This window comes from Tursiops truncatus, chromosome 11 (genome assembly GCF_011762595.2).
Source record: "Tursiops truncatus isolate mTurTru1 chromosome 11, mTurTru1.mat.Y, whole genome shotgun sequence".
Classification (NCBI taxonomy): domain Eukaryota; kingdom Metazoa; phylum Chordata; class Mammalia; order Artiodactyla; family Delphinidae; genus Tursiops; species Tursiops truncatus.
Window position 1 is genome coordinate 72373717 of NC_047044.1, and position 19412 is coordinate 72393128.

The window sequence follows — 19412 nt, forward strand, 5'->3', positions numbered from 1 at the left end:
GGAAGACACTATCCCTAAAGGTTGCTTGCTGCAAATGCAACCTTGAGAAGTGATCCATGAAAAGAGTAGTTGGGGTTTTGCATTCTTGGCATACTCAGCAAGGATGTACAGGGGTGCTCAGGTCTCATGGTGGGATGCTTCTTCCAATAATATGTGGCAGAATTAGACCTTAAATATAGTTTTACTGTATCATGACTTAAATTCTAGCTGAAAAGGAAGCCCTTTTCCCCCAGATATACTTATCTTATTTTTCTGTCTTCTCCAGGACATCTTGCAACTAGTCCTCGTAGCTTATTTGATATACTCAGTTACTAAATCCAGTTATGGTTATTATGAAGGCAGAGAACAGATAACAGGGCCCAGTTTAAGGAAACTTACTGGTCTTAGTCTCAGACTCTTCTCTAGTTTTCACTAGATACTGGCACTGCAAAGAGCCATAATAATGTTTTCATAAAGGAAGTTCCTGTCCCTATGGCCACAGTAACATTGGCTATAAAAACTGGAGAGAATAATAGGAACTATAAGGAAATGTGGATGAGTGGTGTAATTAATGGTGGATATAAGGTGTGACAGAAGAAAAAGGTTGTTTATTAATACCTCTTAAGTCAGGGTTTTGCTTTTCCTAAGGGAATAATTAAAATAGAGTTTGAGGTTCGAAAGAACTTAAGGAATATTAAATCCAGGCTCCTATATTTATTTTACAGAGTAGAAAATTAAGACATAAAATTGTTAAATGGTTGCTCAGGATCAAGTTTCTAGTAACAAAGTAAGGTGATGGGGCAAAAGTTAGATTATAGTGATAATCACATGCCTAGTATTGGATTGTTACTCCCCTTTAACTAGAGCAGTCTATAGGAGTCAGTCAGTAACATTTGTTGAATTACTTTTATGATTGAATAAGATATATTCTCAGTCCTCAAATAATTCATTTACTAGTGATCAATAAGAATTCAATTTGATATCTATTATTCTAAAATCTTGTACAAATTGCATAGATTAATTCAAGTTGGTGGGGGGGAAGGGACAGCTTTATAAATGTACAGATATTTGAGCTAGGTCTTGAAGAATTACAATGAAGTTTCTATGAGAGAAGTGGAAGTCCAGCATTCCACGCAGAGAGAGAACCACTTACATTGGCATGGTGAATGAAAGTATATAAGTTGATCAGGAAATCAGTGGTTTGATGTAGCTGAGTGTAACTAGATTTGAGAGTGGAATTGCAGGCAGAATCCAAATTAGGAAAATCTTAGATACCATGCTAAATACTCTGGACATTTTTGGGGGGAAACACTGACATTTTAAGGCAACTTGGTATATGAGGTATAAGAGGAAAAGGTGAGTTCAGAAATCAGAATCAGTTAAAAAGAAGAAAAAAGGAATGTCACAAAAGCCAACTGCTGAGAAATAAATGTCACAAAAGCCAACTGCTGAGAAATACGGTATTTGAAGGGTAGCAGAAAATGCCACCCCATAGTATGCCAATTTGATGTAAGGATTTTGAGCTGAAGGCAATTAAAAGAAGCAGATATTTGCCTAAAGGCCCGTAGCTTTTATAAAGGTATTCTGCCTCTGTTCTCAACCAGGAAGGACAGAAGTTAATTACCAGAGACTGCATGAAAGTATCCTACACAACAAACCTTACTTAATTAGCCCCTATCTTCCATTAGTTCCTACATATATTTATATTCCCACAATTTGCTGTCCTAGAAACTCAAAGTCCTTCTTCTTTTTGTTAAGATGCTATATAAATCCAAGTTGCCACTCTTTCATTTACTCATCACTGAATATTCCCATGTGTATGCCTGGTACGCAAGTTAATAAACTTCTATTTGTTTTTATTTTGTTAATCTGCCTTGTCAATTTAATTAACAAGGTCCCAAACAGGAAAATCTAGAAGGATAGAGGGAAGAAGTTTTTTCCTCCCCTACAAGTTGTAAATAGGATCAAATGTGTCAGGTAGGATGAAGACTGAAAAGGGTCCATTGTATTTGGAAATAAAAAGGTCATTGGTGCCTTCTGTCTAAGAAGTTTCAATAGAGTGTGAGAACAGAAGTAAAATGGCTGCTTTCTGCTGATGGAAAGATTCAGAAAATGGATACAACATTTGTTCATGTCCTTTTATCTTAAATCTGAATAATTGACAGTTTGTATCATATTCTGTTTCAAACCTTCAACCTTCTTAAACTAGTTATAACAAATTACATTTATTTCTGTATGACTCTTCATGGCTTTTCCCTTTCAGATCCCACCCTATTGGTCAATGGCCCACAAAGGATAAAAGGTTACATACCTTATGCTAAGGAAAAAAGCACATTATCTAGTGGAACTGTCACTATTTTCCATAACAGCCTCATCCTACCTACATTCATTTCCATTGTAACATTTTAAAAAAACCCATCTCCATTAGCAAATTACTATTGTAGATAGAACCCACATTGTTATTGGCTTTTATAATATAATACTGCTGTGTAATATTAGAATATCTTATCCTAAATATTTATGACATAAGTTTTATGCATAATTTTTCTTTAAGAAGTACTTTCAAATATATCTAGTTGTATGATTACACATTTTTAAAAGCCTGCAAGGCTTTGTTACTATTTCTTAGTGTTAACTGAAATGTTAACCTCATTATTTCTTAGTGTTGGGATTAGATGAGTATGTTTAATGGTCTTATTTTTATATAAAAATACTAAGAAGATAGTTCTAAATTTTTAAAGTAATGTCAGATTTTAGTTTTAGTCTTCTTTTTCCCTGGAGGTTGTTATATTTTGTCTACATATAACATCAAATTATAGTTTTTAAATTGAAGTTTGTAACTATGTAAATTTCAAACTCTTTACATCATTAAAGCAGGTTAATTGGCTTAGGTTAAGACTTCATCTGAGAATTCTTGATTTTAGTATAAATTTAAGGATTTGGAGAGTTTAAAATCTGAATTTTTGAAGGGGAATTGAGACTGTGAATATGTCTCTAAACTTTGAAGTGTAGTCAGCTTCCAATTATCTGCATGTGCCAGAGACCATCCCCTCCTAGGTGGGAATTTCTTAGTCCTGCTGGGAAATTGCCCTTGCCTGCATCCAGTAGAAAAGGGTTCCACCCATCTTGTTGGTTTTTAAAGCCAGTTTGTCTCCCCACCCATGCAGATGGTGTGATTGCATATCACCCGTCTTTCAAATGCACTCCTCCTTAGAAGTTAGGAGATTAAGTTCTGAGTGACATTGGCATTCTAAAATTGGCTGTCATATCTGCAATTCAAATAGTACTTATTCTCTATGTAGAAATTAAATTAGAAGTATTTTAATAGCCAAATAAATTAGCTTAGTATTTTAATAGCCCATGGTTATAATCATTTACTTAAAATTAGTGAGGCACTGATTTCAAACAGTTGTTATTTTCATTTAGATAGTTGTTTTTATGTTTTTCTTTATTATTACATGGAATTTATTAAACTTCACAGTGCAGCTATAAATCAGGGAGAGAGCAGAATCCTGGTGTAAATGAGGTAGCTTTCAGGACACAGAACAGCCTGGGCTCAGATATGACTTTATGGTGGAATGCAAAGGGTTAGGTGAGAGCTTCTGAAAGGAGTGAAATGTAAACAGAGGTCGAAAACATGAGATGTTCAGGCTGGAAAAGGAGTTGCGAATTGAGAAGGAAGAGTGTCCAGGAGAAGAGAAAGCATATTTGAAGGCATAGAGGCTAGAGAGAGCACACGTTGTTAGTGAAACTTGTTAAAAATTAACCATCACCACCACCACCATCACTAACTGAAGTCCTTTGATGCAAAGATGGAGCATGGCAAGAGGAGATTGTAGAGCGATTTAAGGATATACTAAAGGGTTTTAGGCAAGGTAGTGATCAACTTCATATTTTACGAGTATCACTGATATTGCAATCTGTGGAACAGATTGGTGGGGGCAAGATTTGATGCAGGTTGACTGATGATGAGACTTTTACAATAATCCAAGTAAGAGATAATGGTGGCTTGATTAGTGTGTTATTGATGAGGAAAGAAGGAAAATGATGAGCTATTTCCAAGATAATTAATAGTTCTTAGAGATAGGTTAGGTGGATAGAATAGGGAGAGGGAATAACTGAGGTTGACTCTCTTGTTTCTAGCTTGCCAACAGACAGGATGGTGATTCTTCCAAGGAGGATGGGGGATTTGGTTTTCTCCCCATGACTCTCCTGAGGATGATGGATTTATGATTTTTATCCCCATGAATGGATGAAGTGAGACAGGAGAAGGGAAGATTGGAAAGAAGGGAATATTAACTTTGAGAAAGACCACTCATCAAGAAAATGTGGAGCCAGAAAGCCAAAGCTGCTTACCACCATGGGGCTGTTTTTATAGTCCATGGATGTAGCTTCTTGTAAGAAACCCATTTGTTTTACTTGTTGTAATATAATTTTATCTTTATAACAATATATAAATATTATTTTTCTCTTCCCATTTTGTAATATAGTGTTCTTCTCTCAGCATTAGATCTGAAAGGAACCTTGGAAATGATAGTTTCTGTCAATAGGTGAGGAAATTGGAGCTCTGAGAGAAGGCCACATGATATCTGTGGAGTGAGAGAAGTAGTGGAATCCAAGTCTCCTAAAGGCCACTTCATCACTCTTTCCGTAGTACCTAGCCAGTCCACATTGATTATTGCATTCCATTAAAACAAATAAATGAAGTTGAAGACTTTGTGGAAGAAAAACATCATTATCACAGAAGAAGGGAAAATTGCATAAATAAATATATTCTTTACTTAACACTTCTTTGCTAGTACAGAATGCTGTTTCAGGTAACCAGGGTTACAGAAATTCAGTCGCTTCTCAGTATTGCCTTTCCTATCCTTCCATTGACCTTCCACCCTGAAGAACTGGCAAGGGTTAAAACTCGGGTGATCTGGACTTAGGCTTAGCTTTATCTCTAACAAATAGATGAACTTGTTCCACTTCTATAGATCTCTGTTTCTGTATCTCAGAAAATAAGATCCCTTTAAAATCCTTTCTATTTTCTCTCTGTACCGTTTTATATTTTCCATTACTGGTTGTCTTTACTTTCTTCCCTAAACTGCTTCTCCTTCTCCATGGCAAATAGAAACCTCTAAAAAACCTAAGTACTGTTAAGTCAGTGACGTGTAAGTCTAGGATGGTCATGCTTATGGAGTGAGTAGAATAGGGCCAGATTTTGCTTTGTTCTGTTAGTAACATATCACCATATTTACTTTCCTTCTTTGAAAAACAGGCCTTGAAATCAGGAAGATAAGGCAAAAGAGGAAGGTCCTAGAATCTGAAGTAGATGAGGGTTGGGTGTAGGGCAGGTATAGTGCTGTGGTCTTCCAAGTGGACAAAGGACACCCTAGGAGATGTAAATGATGATTCAGTGGTTTTGGAGAGAAAATATTAGAAGTTTTATTTGTTTTTATTTTTTTTAATTGTTTTTTTTAAGCAGATGTTTGGGGTAGGAGTTTATTAATTCATTAATTTATTTTTGCTGTGTTGAGTCTTCGTTTCTGTGCGAGGGCTTTCTCTAGTTGTGGCAAGCGGGGGCCACTCTTCATCGCAGTGCACGGGCCTCTCACTATCGTGGCCTCTCTTGTCGCGGAGCACAGGCTCCAGACGCACAGGCTTAGTAGTTGTGGTTCACCAACCTAGTTGCTCCGCGGCATGTGGGATCCTCCGAGACCAGGGCTTGAACCCGTGTCCCCTGCATTAGCAGGCAGATTCTCAACCACTGCGCCACCAGGGAAACCCCTGTTTTTATTTTTAATTTCTTTATTTTCACAATTCTGCTTTTGTGTATGTCATAATATATGACAAATCAATATAGTACATGCATATATTTACAAATGAATATATATATTCATTCATATTGTATGTTGTGTGATTATGCTTAAACATGTTAAGCTAACAGAAGGTTATGGTCAAATAAGTTTGGGAACCATTAGTGAAGAGTTTGCAAAAAAGGTGAGTCAAGGGTATCAAGATAAATACCATGTACTTAATTTCTCATTTTTGGATATCATCCTGTCTGGAAATAAAGAGAAGAAATCTAAAATAAAGATAACAACAAATAGCATTTTGGTAGTTTAATTTATTTAACTGAGTCTTTTATAGAGTTGAGGAAAGGTACTCACCCACAAAAATATTTAATTTTACTCTTGTTCATGATTTTTTTGGGGGGATTAAGTAACTCATATTGAAATTGACAGTATAATTTAACTTATTTAAACTTTTCAACTGAAGGAGTAAGTACTAGATTACATTAGTGATTTTAAAAGATTTGCTAGGAATTTCAAAATCCTATTTCTTCAGTTTTTTTCCATTTATTTTGTCTTATTTTATTTTGTTTTTTCCTGATTTTTTTCTCACAGAATAAGACCACAGCTTGCCAAAGAAAGGATTGAAGGTTGCCATATTTGTACATCTGTCACACCAGGAGAACCTCAGGTCTTCCTAGGCAAAGATAAAGCTTTCACTTTTGATTATGTGTTTGACATTGACTCCCAGCAAGAGCAGATCTACACTCAGTGTATAGAAAAACTAATTGAAGGTTGTTTTGAAGGATATAATGCTACAGTTTTTGCTTATGGACAAGTAAGTACCAAATTATTTTCATAGAAGCTGGAACTTTTCAGAAGTGTCAATTCAATTGCACTTTCACTTCTGTCACTTGAGATTATGTTATTAAGGTCAAGCATTCATTTTTCTCTGTTCTTTTATTCAGACTGGAGCTGGCAAAACATACACAATGGGAACAGGATTTGATGTTAACATCATTGAGGAAGAACAGGGTATTATTTCTCGTGCTGTTAAACACCTTTTCAAGAGTATCGAAGAAAAAAAACACACTTCCATTAAAAATGGACTTCCTCCTCCAGATTTTAAAGTGAATGCCCAATTCTTAGAGGTAATAGTCTAATTGTGTCATTAGTTTCCTTTAAATCTTATTCTTAAGACCATAGCCCTATGATTTTATACTCCCGCTTCCATTTTAGTGCTTGGCATATAGTGTTCAGTAAATGTTGACTAAATTAGCATTAGGTTATAGGCGATAGCAACAAGAGATAATAGGTTATAAGTATTCCTTACTTGTTGGCATTTAAGATTATAAACATTTGACCAGTGTCCACAGAGTAAAACAATTAATATTGTTTATTTCAGATTTTTTCTTTATCTGAGAATTACTGTTATAATGTAGGCAGGCTCACAAAGTACTGGGAACACAGTGACTGAGACCAAAAGGGAGGGGGAGATTGTGAGGAATAATAGGATTGATGCTGTAGCACTAATCTGGTGGCAGAAGCTGGTATTCCTACAAGGATAGGCAGATGTTTTGATGCAATGTGCAAAGGTTGGGGCAGGTATGGATTTAGGGCAGTCTAGGCTGGTGGGAGGGACATACCAGTAAGAGAACATCTAGGATTTGAGCAATGTTACACTTGGGTGGACAGTGCCATTATAATTCTGTATACTTGGTCCAAAGAGTGTTCTAGTCTAATTGTAATCTCAATCACAAGAGCTAATCATTTTGATAATCGATGAAACATTTTATTCAGCATTATATAGCACAAAATAGAATACTTAATTCAAATTAACATCAGTTATCTTACTGCTGGTTTTAATGGACATTCCAATTTAGTAAAAACCAAGAATATAATTATGTGTTTCTACCAAAAGAAAGGTAACTAGTGATGGAAAAAGGAAAGAAACGGTGTCTTCAGTCTTCTCCTTCTCCCTCCAAATGTTATTAGGCATTGTGACTTTAAGCATATTGATAGAAAAATAGTTTTATGTATCCTTTTCTAAGGTGGTAGCACAATCTTGTCAGCCTCTATTGATACAGAAACTACATTGCTGACCTTGCAAAAATACTATTTATTTTTAGGTACACTAAGAAGGGTTGTAGGGCAAAAGAAAATATATTTTTAGTTCAAGTAGTAAAAATTATTAAGAACTTCCCTAAGCTTAGGATTTGTTTACATTTGATACATATTTTTTTAGTATTTGCTTGTATTTATATTTATATATCTCTTGCAAAGGATTAGTGGATGATTTTAGCTAGTCTTTAACTCATTAGTCATGATTAGGTCTTTTACTGTTCTTACTCTTGTAAAGAAATCTGGTATTTGTTTGTATTTGTGATCATTTTATGTTTTATTTTGAAGAAATATATGTATTTGGAAGAACTTTTAAGATATGTTTGAAAGATAACATGCAATATGTGTTATTACATCCATGAGGCAATTTCTGCTAACATTAAACTTATAATATTTCTTTTTGTTAGCTGTATAACGAAGAGGTTCTTGACTTATTTGATACCACTCGTGATATTGATGCAAAAAATAAAAAATCAAATATAAAGATTCATGAAGATTCAGCTGGAGGAATTTATACCGTGGGCGTCACAACACGTACAGTGATTACAGAATCCGAGGTGACATTTATGTTGTAGTTAAAATAGAGCGTGTTTGGGAAATTCCCTAGTGGTCCAGGGGTTAGGGCTCCACACTTCCACTGCAGAGGGCATGGGTTCCATCCCTTGTTGGGGAACTAAGATCCCGCAAGCTGCGCGGCACAGCCACAGGAAAAAAAATAGAGCGTGTTTGGCTTTATTTAATAGTCAGCTCTGCTGCTCATGATATTTGTATCCTTGAGTGTAACATGGAGTTAAAATCTTCATTTTTTACCAGGATTTTATTATTAAAAATGTAACAGTTATGATAAAGTCAGTGCATTTATTGTAACATCAAAAGAATTTAAGGCATTGTATGTACAGTTTTCTTTCACACCTAGAAAAGAGGGTTAGATAATTTTAAGTGAAGGATGAGGCCACAGTCCTTTTGTACTTTTTGCTGTAACATACGTAGGCCTGTATCATGGCTCCTAAAGAGAGACTTAAGAAAAGTTACAATGGGGAGTTCCCTGCGAGGCCAGTGGTTAGGCCTCCACACTTTCACTGCCATGGCGCTGGGTTCAATTCCTGGTCAGGGAACAAAGATCCGCAAGCCACGTGGAGTGGCCAAAAAAAAAAAAGTTACAGGGCTTCCCTGGTGGCACAGTGGTTGAGGGTCCGCCTGCTGATGCAGGGGACGCGGGTTCATTCCCCGGTTCGGGAGGATCCCACGTGCCGTGGAGCGGCTGGGCCCGTGAGCCGTGGCCGCTGGGCCTGCACGTCCGGAGCCTGTGCCCCGCAGCGGGAGGGGCCACAGCAGTGAGAGGCCCGCGTACCGCAAAACAAAACAAAACAAAAAAAGTTACAAAAAATAAGATACAGAAGAGCCTGAGTAATTCCAGTTATTGCTTAGTTTGTTCCGAAGTGTTCTACTGTAATAGTTTTGAAATAGAAGCTGCAAATGTCAGCGAATGGCAAACGGTTGAATCTCAGTATTTTCTCCTATTAAAAAAACAACAACAACAAAAAAACTGTTATACTGAGAAATTCAGCTCAAAAAGTGCCTGTAAATAAAATAATAAGAGGGCTTCCCTGGTGGCGCAGTGGTTGAGAGTCCGCCTGCCGATGCAGGGGACACAGGTTCATGCCACGGTCCGGGAAGATCCCACATGCCGCGGAGCGGCTAGGCCCGTGAGCCATGGCTGCTGAGCCTGCGCGTCTGGAGCCTGTGCTCCGCAACGGGAGAGGCCACAACAGTGAGAGGCCCGCGTACCGCAAAAAAGTAAGAAGAAGAAGAAGAAAATCTGTCTTTCACATCCTTTAATATGTTGGATTTTAACCAGTAGCTCAGATTTCTGATTATATGGACCTAGTCTAAGTATTGTTCAAGTAAAACCCCTCTTTCTTTCCCTTTTCTAGATGATGCAGTGTTTGAAGCTGGGTGCTTTATCCCGGACCACTGCTAGTACCCAAATGAATGTTCAGAGCTCTCGTTCACATGCCATTTTTACCATTCACTTGTGTCAAACCAGAATGTGTCCCCAAATAGATGCTGTGAGTTATTGGTTCTAATTTTTTAAGATTTCATATTTCATTTCTGTAAAATCCATGAAAATATTCAAAGAGAACATTTGTGCCAAGTTTAGTTTGTTTAATCATTCCTTTTCCAATTGAGATGTCCCTGATCTTGTTTAAGCTAAAGCTGGCCAACCATGTAAAATTAAAAATTGAATATATATGTCTGCAATAGCCAGAAAGTATGTTGTGGCCATATGGTAATGCATGTCATTACTTGGGACCCTTTGCTTTTGAGGGCTATATGCTACAAGTTTCTCTTCAACACAGGCAAAGCCTCAGTTGATAACAGTTAGGTTTTGACCTTCTTTGACCTAACTTTGTCTAAGCTTCTAATTGCAGCAGGCATTTTTGTACTTATATTTATTTGGCCACATGCCTATACTTGGCTATATGTATACTGAGGGCAAGGTGGGATTGAAGGATATTTAGTGTCATATTAATAAAATATTTTCAATTATCTTCCTCAATTGCAGGAAAGTGCAACTGATAATAAGGTGATTTCTGAATCATCACAGATGAATGAATTTGAAACTCTGACTGCAAAGTTCCATTTTGTTGATCTGGCAGGATCAGAAAGACTGAAGCGTACTGGAGCTACAGGCGAGAGGGCAAAAGAAGGCATTTCCATCAACTGTGGACTTGTAAGACTAAGACTAAGGCTTTGTGCTGAGAATATAACAGGGCTATTTTATTGTCCTTTTCCCTTTTGTAATACATAATACCCAAGTGGAAATCCTTCATTCACTGAGCTGAGAAATGACAGTTGCTGTAAACTTAGGAGTAACGCATTGAATTTTGATCTCCTCAGACTGTCAGCATTTTTCTCCTTTTCACATTGCAAATTTTCTTCATGTGTAAAAATTTAGTTGGATTAAATTTTATGATGTGTGCATAAAATAATCTATGCATATATATAATAGAAATGATTTTAAAATTCTTCTCACAAACTTACTGTTTTAGTATTAAACATTTTATGGGATGACTTTCAAAGTAGCTTTTTTGCTAACATTTTGTGATAGACTTTATTTTGGAAATTACAATCAAATGTTTTTTAGTAATGATTGTTTCAAAATGAGAACTTTTCTAGATTGTATTAGGAATTAACTTTAATACCATGCCATCTAGTGGTGTTTTTGATTGGAAAACACCTTGTGTTTGAGTTAGCCTAAAGCTTCTATTATATGGAAGAAAACGTTTTAGAACCAAATTTTTATGTAATTAATCTTTTCTTCCTATTGATTTCATTAAAAAGTTGGTTCTTTGTTCCTGCTTAAAAGTAACGGCATCCCAAATTTCTGTGATGCTGACAGCATCAGGACAGGTGTTTTCTGCTTTGCTTCCCTCCCTTTCTTCCTAGAGCAGGGACTCCGAGCATATGGTCATTTTTTTGTTTATTGCCCAATATTTACTTTTATATGATTGCAACCCTTCTGTGGGGGAATTATCAACTGAGACCGATTAGAGAGAGCCAGCCTTCCCAACTACCCATCTTGATGCTCCCACCATACAGTTGAACATGTGTTAAAAGGAGTGAGCGACCAGGATCCTCGACTTTGTGTATTGTTTTGAGTTTCTTAGGAGATAAAATCATGGTGGTATTTACATTTGTGCTGTCCGGAAAAGACAAAAGCCATTGCTCTGTTTTCCAGTTCAGGCTATTGAAGCATGTTCAGACACGTGGTAGAGGTTCATTCAGTGTGGCCAGTGGTTAAAACTGCAGACTCTGGAAAAGGGGGACTAAGACACAGTGTGATGCTGATGCACTCGCTGCAGGATCCATTGGCTCTAACAAAGACATGGTTTTGCCTTACTGAAGGCGAGTGCGACCAGCATTTAGGAAAATGCTTATGCTGTAGGTGCTGGTTCAGTGACAGTAGGAAAAGCAGTAGGGGGTGGCAGGAGGAGTGATTAAATAGTTCCGTAATTTGACTTAGTTTTTTTAAAATATTGGATGCTTAGCACATAGATTCATTGAATTTCTAAGTGCGGCTATACTTGCATTAGGAATGCCATGATCAGAGATATCATACTGATATTTTTATTGTGGTTAAAGGAAATTTTGTTTTCCCATGAGGAAGCTATAGTACAACAAGAAAGTTTATGCAACTGTTAAACTAGTGAACAATTTGTTTCTTCAATGAATTGAGGAGAAGAATTTGCAACATGAATTGGCAGTTTTGTGGGGTGTACAACATGATGCTCTGGTAATACTAGGACTGGTCAGAAGTCATCAATCTTATAACATTTCTATTTCTAAAGAAAATCTCTGCATAGAAGTTTAAGTATTTGTGAATTATGGGTATATATATGGCATTAAATTTTGAGTGGTGTCAGTTTTTAGTAGTTATGTGGAAAGCTCCAAGTTTACTTTATATTTGAAAATACAAATGTAAAACAAAACCAAACACAAATGTTTTCAATTCTGCCATGGCTTCATATTATTTTCTATAAGGTTTCATTATTTAAAAGTGTTATAATTAGGATATTTTTATAATTTTTTTTCTCTCTCTTTCTTTTAGTTGGCACTTGGCAATGTAATAAGTGCATTGGGAGACAAGAGCAAGAGGGCCACGCATGTTCCCTATAGAGATTCTAAGCTGACAAGACTACTACAGGATTCTCTTGGGGGTAATAGGTATGCATAAGTGTTTATCCTCCATATTCCTGAATTTCAGTTATTCATTATTTTTAAAATAAGTTTGTAAAGTGATTTATAAGAACTGTTTTTACTGTAAAGCAAATTAATAGGATGAGGAACTAATAATTATTAAGTGCCTCAAATGTGTGAGTGCTTTTGCATGTTGTTATTTCACATATTTCTTATAACACCTCTTGAGGTAGGTGTTATTATTCCTATTTTATAGATAAGGAAATTGAAATCCAGAGAGGTTAAGTAATTTATTCAGTACTTAGCTTATAAATGAAATCCTTGGCATGTGCTCTTTCTCTATACCATTGTTTCAGTTTTAAGTGCTTGGCACATAGTTGATGCCTAATAAAATTTTGTTGAAAAGTAAATGCTGTCTTCTAAGTAATTAAAAAGCAATTTAAATATTATTCATTTTCTTTACAAAGTCTCCTAAAAATTATTTTTTTACATTTGAGAAAAAATTTAAAAATGTTAATTGAATGAAATATAGGGTGATTGATGGTTATTAAGTTTGCCAGAATCACTGATATTCCTCCTTTTCTGTACTTTGCATCATCCTGATATGTTTCATCAGCTAAATGTATTCTTTTGGTAATGCATTCCTTTTTATAAGCATCAGAATGTTGGCTTTAAAAATGGTAACTTTTTTGGCATTTAAATTCAATCATAGAACAGTTCAACAAGTTACACACAACTACAGTGAATCTATTTTACAGTGTTTTCAATGGTCTAACATGTTTACTGATGCTATAAAATGATCATTAGGTGCTGTAAAATGATCATTAGATGCTGTAAAATTAAACTTGCAAACTTTCTTTTTGAACAACTATTATTCAAAGAATTTTGATAATGTTAAGTTTATTTAGGTCTGAAGTTGGATGGATTTAGAAATAAAGTTTTGTTTTATAGAATTCAAGAGTATCATTTTTATATTCCTTCTTTTCATATAATATTGCCATTGTCTTAACTCAGCTGTCTTCTAGCATATCCTTTGTATTGCTTCCACTGTTACATATTTCTTACTTCTGGTCTATATTTTCATTCTGACCTTCAATATCAATCTGGGTCTTATAACAGGACAAAAATTTTTGTTTTTTAAGCCAAATGTAAATTTTTAAAGTTTGCTAAATTGTAGCCTTTTCCTGTGTTTATTTCTTAGCTTTATAATACAGTTTTGTCTTATAAACAGAGATAGTAAACATCTTCCCTTTACAAGTGTCAATACTTTTGAATAATTCAGTACTCCTGAGAGTTTGCTTGCCCTGTAACAATCTAAGATATTTGCACTGTGGGTTTTGAATTCCTCTTGAGTTTTATCTAAGCTATAGCTAAAGAGTCTCAGATGTTCCTCACCCATTTCCTATCTAGTGGTAACGCCTCTTATTCTCAGTGACCCTCAATTCCTGCTTAAAATTGTGAGATTGAACGCCTAGTTCAAAAGCATTAAACTTTGTATAAGCATTGGAAAACAAAATTCCTTCATGTTGTGATGTTTGTACAAATTTCTCTTAAAAGAAAAATTAAATCAAAAGTATTTGTGGAAACAAGCTGCATATATTTATGTGTACAGTTTGGTGATTTTTTAAGAAACAAAGCTGGCTTTTATACATTTATAATGTTTAATGTAACATTTTAAAAAGTTTATAGCAAAAATATGGAAAAATACAGAAAATATAAAACATGATAAAAATCAACTGTATTTCTATTACTTGTAAGTAACTATTGTTAACATTGTGATGTATTTCCTCCCTAATGTGTACTATAATATGATATAACAATATATAAGATAAATAACTTTATTTATTTGTTTGTTTATTTTGGCCATACCGCATGGCTTGTGGGATCTCAGTTCCCCAACCAGGAACTGAACCCGGGCCACAGCAGTGAAAGTGCTGAATCCTAACTGTTAGACCACCAGGGAACTCCCTAATATATTTAAATTATATGGTTTCCTTTAAGATAGAGTTATGGTTTTATATAAAAATAAACAACTTTCATTAAAAATCTTTTTCATAAACATAACTATTTTTTTTAATAACTTTATTTATTTTTTTTGGCTGTGTTGGGTCTTCGTTTATGTGCGAGGGCTTTCTCTAGTTGTGGCAAGCGGGGGCCACTCTTCATCGCGGTGCGCAGGGCTCTCACTGTTGCGGCCTCTCTTGCTGCACAGCACAGGCTCCAGATGTGCAGGCTAGTAGCCGTGGCTCACGGGCCCAGCCGCTGCGCAGCATCCTCCCGGACCAAGGCTCGAACATGGACCAGGGCTGGAACCCATGTCCGCTGCATCGGCAGGCAGACTTTCAACCACTGCACCACCAGGGAAGCCCCATAACTGTTCTTGAAATTTGTATCATTTGGGTTTTAATATGTGACCTTTTTCCTATACAGTAGGTCTTAGCTCCTCTCATTCCTGATTTCACTATTATTCTTAAGCACTTGATCCCAATACTTCTCAAAATATTTTTAGTAAGGGAGAGTTCTCCTCCTTCCCACTTCCCAGTTGTAGTGGGTTGATATTGAACATGACTATACTCAGCTTGTCCCATTATGTGAGTTTGAAAATATTTGAACTGGTCTATACTGTATTCAGTGAAATGAGTTCATTGATTACAGCAAGCTCAAATGTTGTAAAAGTTGCCAAAATGCTTACTGTCAATTTCTATACTTGTCATGAATCTTCCAGACTGGCACTGGACTGGGGATAACATTTTGAGTAGTCCTATCCTCTAATCAGTATCCATAATCATCACTCTCACTGGATTACCTTATCTTCTTCATCAACAGAGATGCATGAATTATCTTAACTTCTGACTTCAAATAAATAAATATAATATACGCATGACATACAAAGAATTATTAGGGATCTAATATGTTCTAAGTAACACAAACAAATAGTAATGACCTAATATGTTCCAAATACTGTGTTGTACAAAGTAGTCTGATGAATAAAAAATATTTGATGATCCTTGTCCTCTAGGAGTTTAGTATCTAAGAGTTTGGATCTATAAAATTTCAATATAATCATAATCAACAAAAAAGAGGTATGCAAAGGGTATGAGGAAGCAGAGAGAAAGGAGTACAGCCAAACTCAGTGTTGGATTCTTGGACTAGATGATCTCTGAGTTGAATCTTGAATAATAGTAAAAGTAAGGGTAAATAAGGATGAGCAAGAGTTCACAAAGGAATAAAGATAGGTGGAATGGGACCCCTTTTAAAAGGGTTGCTATGAAGGGCATTATGCTAAGTGAAATAAGTTAGACAGAGAAAGACAAATACTGTATGATATCACTTGTATGTGGAATCTAAAAAATACAACAAACTGTGAATATAACAAAAAAGAAGCAGACTCACAGGTATAGAGAACAAACTAGTGGTTACCAGTGGCGGGGAGGGGCAATATAGAGGTGGGGGAGTGGGAGGTACAAACCGTTGGATGTAAGATAGGCTCAAGGATATATTGTACAACATGAGGAATATAGCCAATATTTTGTAATAACTGTAAATGGAAAGTAACCTTTAAAAATTGTGTAAAAATTTTAAAAATTTAAAAAAATGAGACATTACTACACATCTAAAATGAGTAAAAATAAAGCTTGACAATACTAAAAAAAAATAAGAAGAAGAAAATAAAAGTGTTACTATGAGTGCCGTGTTGAGATTATTGGGAGAAGGCAGGAGTGGAAGCAGGAAGCTAGGAGGCTATAGATTAGAATTGATAGGTATAAATTTCCTACCAGGGTGGGTAAATTAGCTCCTTAACTGTTAGCGTGCAAGTGCCCATTAGACTCTCCACATCTTTTTCATTGACAGAATTAGCTTAGGCATAATAAGCATTTTATTATCCTATTCTTTGGTTGGTAAAGCAATTCATCATGACGATAAAATAATGTTTCCCAGTTTTCCTATGTAATCTAGCCAGAAACTCTGGAACTTTGACCACTCAATCACAAATGACGTTTCATATTGTGAAACATATGGGTATACTAAATACTTTTTTTGATCAGGTGATAGGATTTAGTGTAAAACTTTTTGCTGAAATAAAAAACCAGGATGCAAGTGATTAAATAAAAAGAAAAAATTTAAATCCTAAAATAGGGACTTCCCTGGGGGCACAGTGGTTAAGAATCCGCCTGCCAGTGCAGAGGACACAGGTTAAAGCCCTTGTCCGGGAAGATCCCACATGCTGTGGAGCAACTACCCATGTGCCACAACTACTGAGCCTGCGTGCTACAACTACGGAAGCCCTTATGCCTAGAGCCCATGCTCTGCAACAAGAGAAGCCACCGCAATGAGAAGCCTGTGCACGAATGGAAGAGTAGCCCCCGGCTCGGCACAACTAGAGAAAGCCTGTGCACAGCAACGAAGAACCAAAGCAGCCAAAAATAAATAAAAGTTAAAAAAAAAATCCTGAAATATTAAGTAGATAATGAAAGCAATGATTTTTGAATTTCAACATGTCATATTATAGATAGATTAAATTTTAGAATTATTCTGTGTATATTGCTTCAAAAAATTTTTTAAAGAGGTGAGAAATATATGCACTTGTATTATGAGTATATGGTATTATGAGTCAAAAAAGTATAATATAAATTAATTTTCCCCAATTTTAGCCAAGCAAACAAAATCTTTTTCCTTAAGATAGTCTTAAAGCATTGGGGCTTATAAATTTGCTTTTATTTTTAAGTTAGTAATGTCAATCTTTTGGTATCTCGAAGGAGAGATATTATTCAAAAGGCGGGAATTTTAAAATGATTATTTCAGTGTTTTATTTGCTTTTATCTGTAAACCTAATTATTTTTTGTAACTTTCAGCCAAACAATCATGATAGCATGTGTCAGCCCTTCAGACAGAGATTTTATGGAAACTTTAAATACCCTGAAATATGCCAATCGAGCTAGAAATATCAAGAACAAGGTGATGGTCAATCAGGACAGAGCTAGCCAGCAGATCAATGCGCTCCGTAGTGAGATCACACGACTTCAGATGGAGCTTATGGAGTACAAAACAGTAAGCTAATGGTTTTGACTTTGCATTTTGTGATACATTTTGTGTACACAGTGATACCTTTTTGTGATGGCTTGCACATATATGTTTCTGGAGTCTCTTTGTCATAGTGGTGGCATCTTTCCTTTTGGAGGTAGAATTCTCTAGTTTTATGTGTGGGTAGCCTTTAATAATGTTCAGTCTAACAACCTGACTAGCCTCTTGTTTCAAAATACTTCCTTCCCAGTCAGATTCTTTAGTGACAAATGCTCAAAGGAGAGATGTAGTAGAGGGAAAAGGATCTCTTGCCTTGAGGCTGTTAAGACAAAAGTGCTCTTGGTTGTAGAATTGCATAATCCTGCAGTATCCTTTAACAAAACTCTTGTGTATTTAAAACTTCTCAATCAATAGGGAAATATTTTTCTTTTCTAGGGTAAAAGAATAATCGACGAGGAGGGTGTGGAAAGCATCAATGATATGTTTCATGAGAATGCTATGCTACAGACTGAAAATAACAACCTGCGTGTAAGAATTAAAGCCATGCAAGAGACGGTTGATGTATTGAGGACCAGAATCACACAGCTTGTTAGTGATCAGGCCAACCAAGTTCTTGCCAGAGCAGGTATGTATGTAGGGTGGGATGAGTGAGGGATTACTTTTGGAGAGCAGGAAATATTCTTCATATTTGTTAACTCTGTGGAATATTTGAAGTGAAAAAGTCAATCTCTGTGTATACAATCTGTGATTTTAAGTTAATACTTAATTTGTAAATAATACATTCTTACAGAAACAAAATATGCCCTATGCTTCATCATATTATCTTACTTTCTGCTCATGTAATTAAGGGCAGGAAATTTGCTGTTTAAATTATGTTTCAAAGCATTATTGTTTGTTTCTATAACTTTGTTTTTTCTCTCATTCTGTTCTGTTGAATTTTAAAGGAAATTCTTTTTTTAGTTAATTTTTATTGGAGTATAGTTGATTTACAATGTTACTTTCTGCTGTACAGCAAAGTGAATCAGTTATACATATACATATATTCACTCTTTTTTAGCTTCTTGTCCCATATAGGTCATTACAGAGTATTGAGTAGAGTTCCCTGTGCTATACAGTAGGTTCTTAGTAGTTATCTATTTTTATATATAGTAGTGTGTGTATGTCAGTCCCAATCTCCCAATTTATCCCTCTCCCCCTTTCCTTATTTTATCCTGCAGGTGAAGGGAATGAGGAGATTAGTAATATGATTCACAATTATATTAAAGAAATTGAAGATCTCAGGTACAGTTCACATTCTGTAATATATAATGCACGTATTTTGGGTTTTGCAGTGAAGTATTATTGCTATTTTTTGGGCTTATTTTGTAGTAACTATTCACAGTGATATTTCAGCCCTTTGGTCAGGTTAACTTTAGGGGAATAGGTACTTGCCTATAACGGAACATATGAGAACATAACGTCACAAACTACTTTCCTCTTCCCACATTATCTTCCTGGGTTATCCTCCTGCTCTTGTTGTTATACCCTTAATTGGAAGCTTACCTAACCTCATATAACAACAGGCATAATTGGTGTAGATGAAGTTACCTCCCTGTGCCTCTTCACCCACCATTTGGGAATGGTCAACATCAATAAGTCATCTCTAATTTTTAAAATCTCCCATTACTCCTGTTCCCTTATACTTCTTCAGCTATTCTATATGTGTGAGTCATTGCATCCCTACCAATTTGCCTGCCTCTGTGGTATATACAAAGGCTCATTCATCACCCACATTTCACACACATATTGCAAATACTCACAGTATGCCAAGCA

At 35.8% G+C, this 19412-nt stretch overlaps 1 protein-coding gene across 10 annotated transcripts in view; it reads left to right on the plus strand.

Annotated features, from left to right (window-relative positions):
- Positions 1 to 19412, plus strand: part of KIF21A (kinesin family member 21A) — a 157676-nt gene that overhangs the window by 74013 nt on the left and 64251 nt on the right. For all 10 annotated transcript variants that reach the window (XM_073788838.1, XM_073788832.1, XM_073788833.1 and 7 more), the window contains exons 2-10: positions 6372 to 6594; positions 6725 to 6907; positions 8285 to 8434; positions 9812 to 9946; positions 10444 to 10611; positions 12490 to 12605; positions 17432 to 17627; positions 18036 to 18225; positions 18818 to 18881. In XM_073788838.1, coding sequence (XP_073644939.1) covers positions 6372 to 6594; positions 6725 to 6907; positions 8285 to 8434; positions 9812 to 9946; positions 10444 to 10611; positions 12490 to 12605; positions 17432 to 17627; positions 18036 to 18225; positions 18818 to 18881 — 1425 coding nt within the window. The remainder of the gene's footprint in view (positions 1 to 6371; positions 6595 to 6724; positions 6908 to 8284; positions 8435 to 9811; positions 9947 to 10443; positions 10612 to 12489; positions 12606 to 17431; positions 17628 to 18035; positions 18226 to 18817; positions 18882 to 19412) is intronic.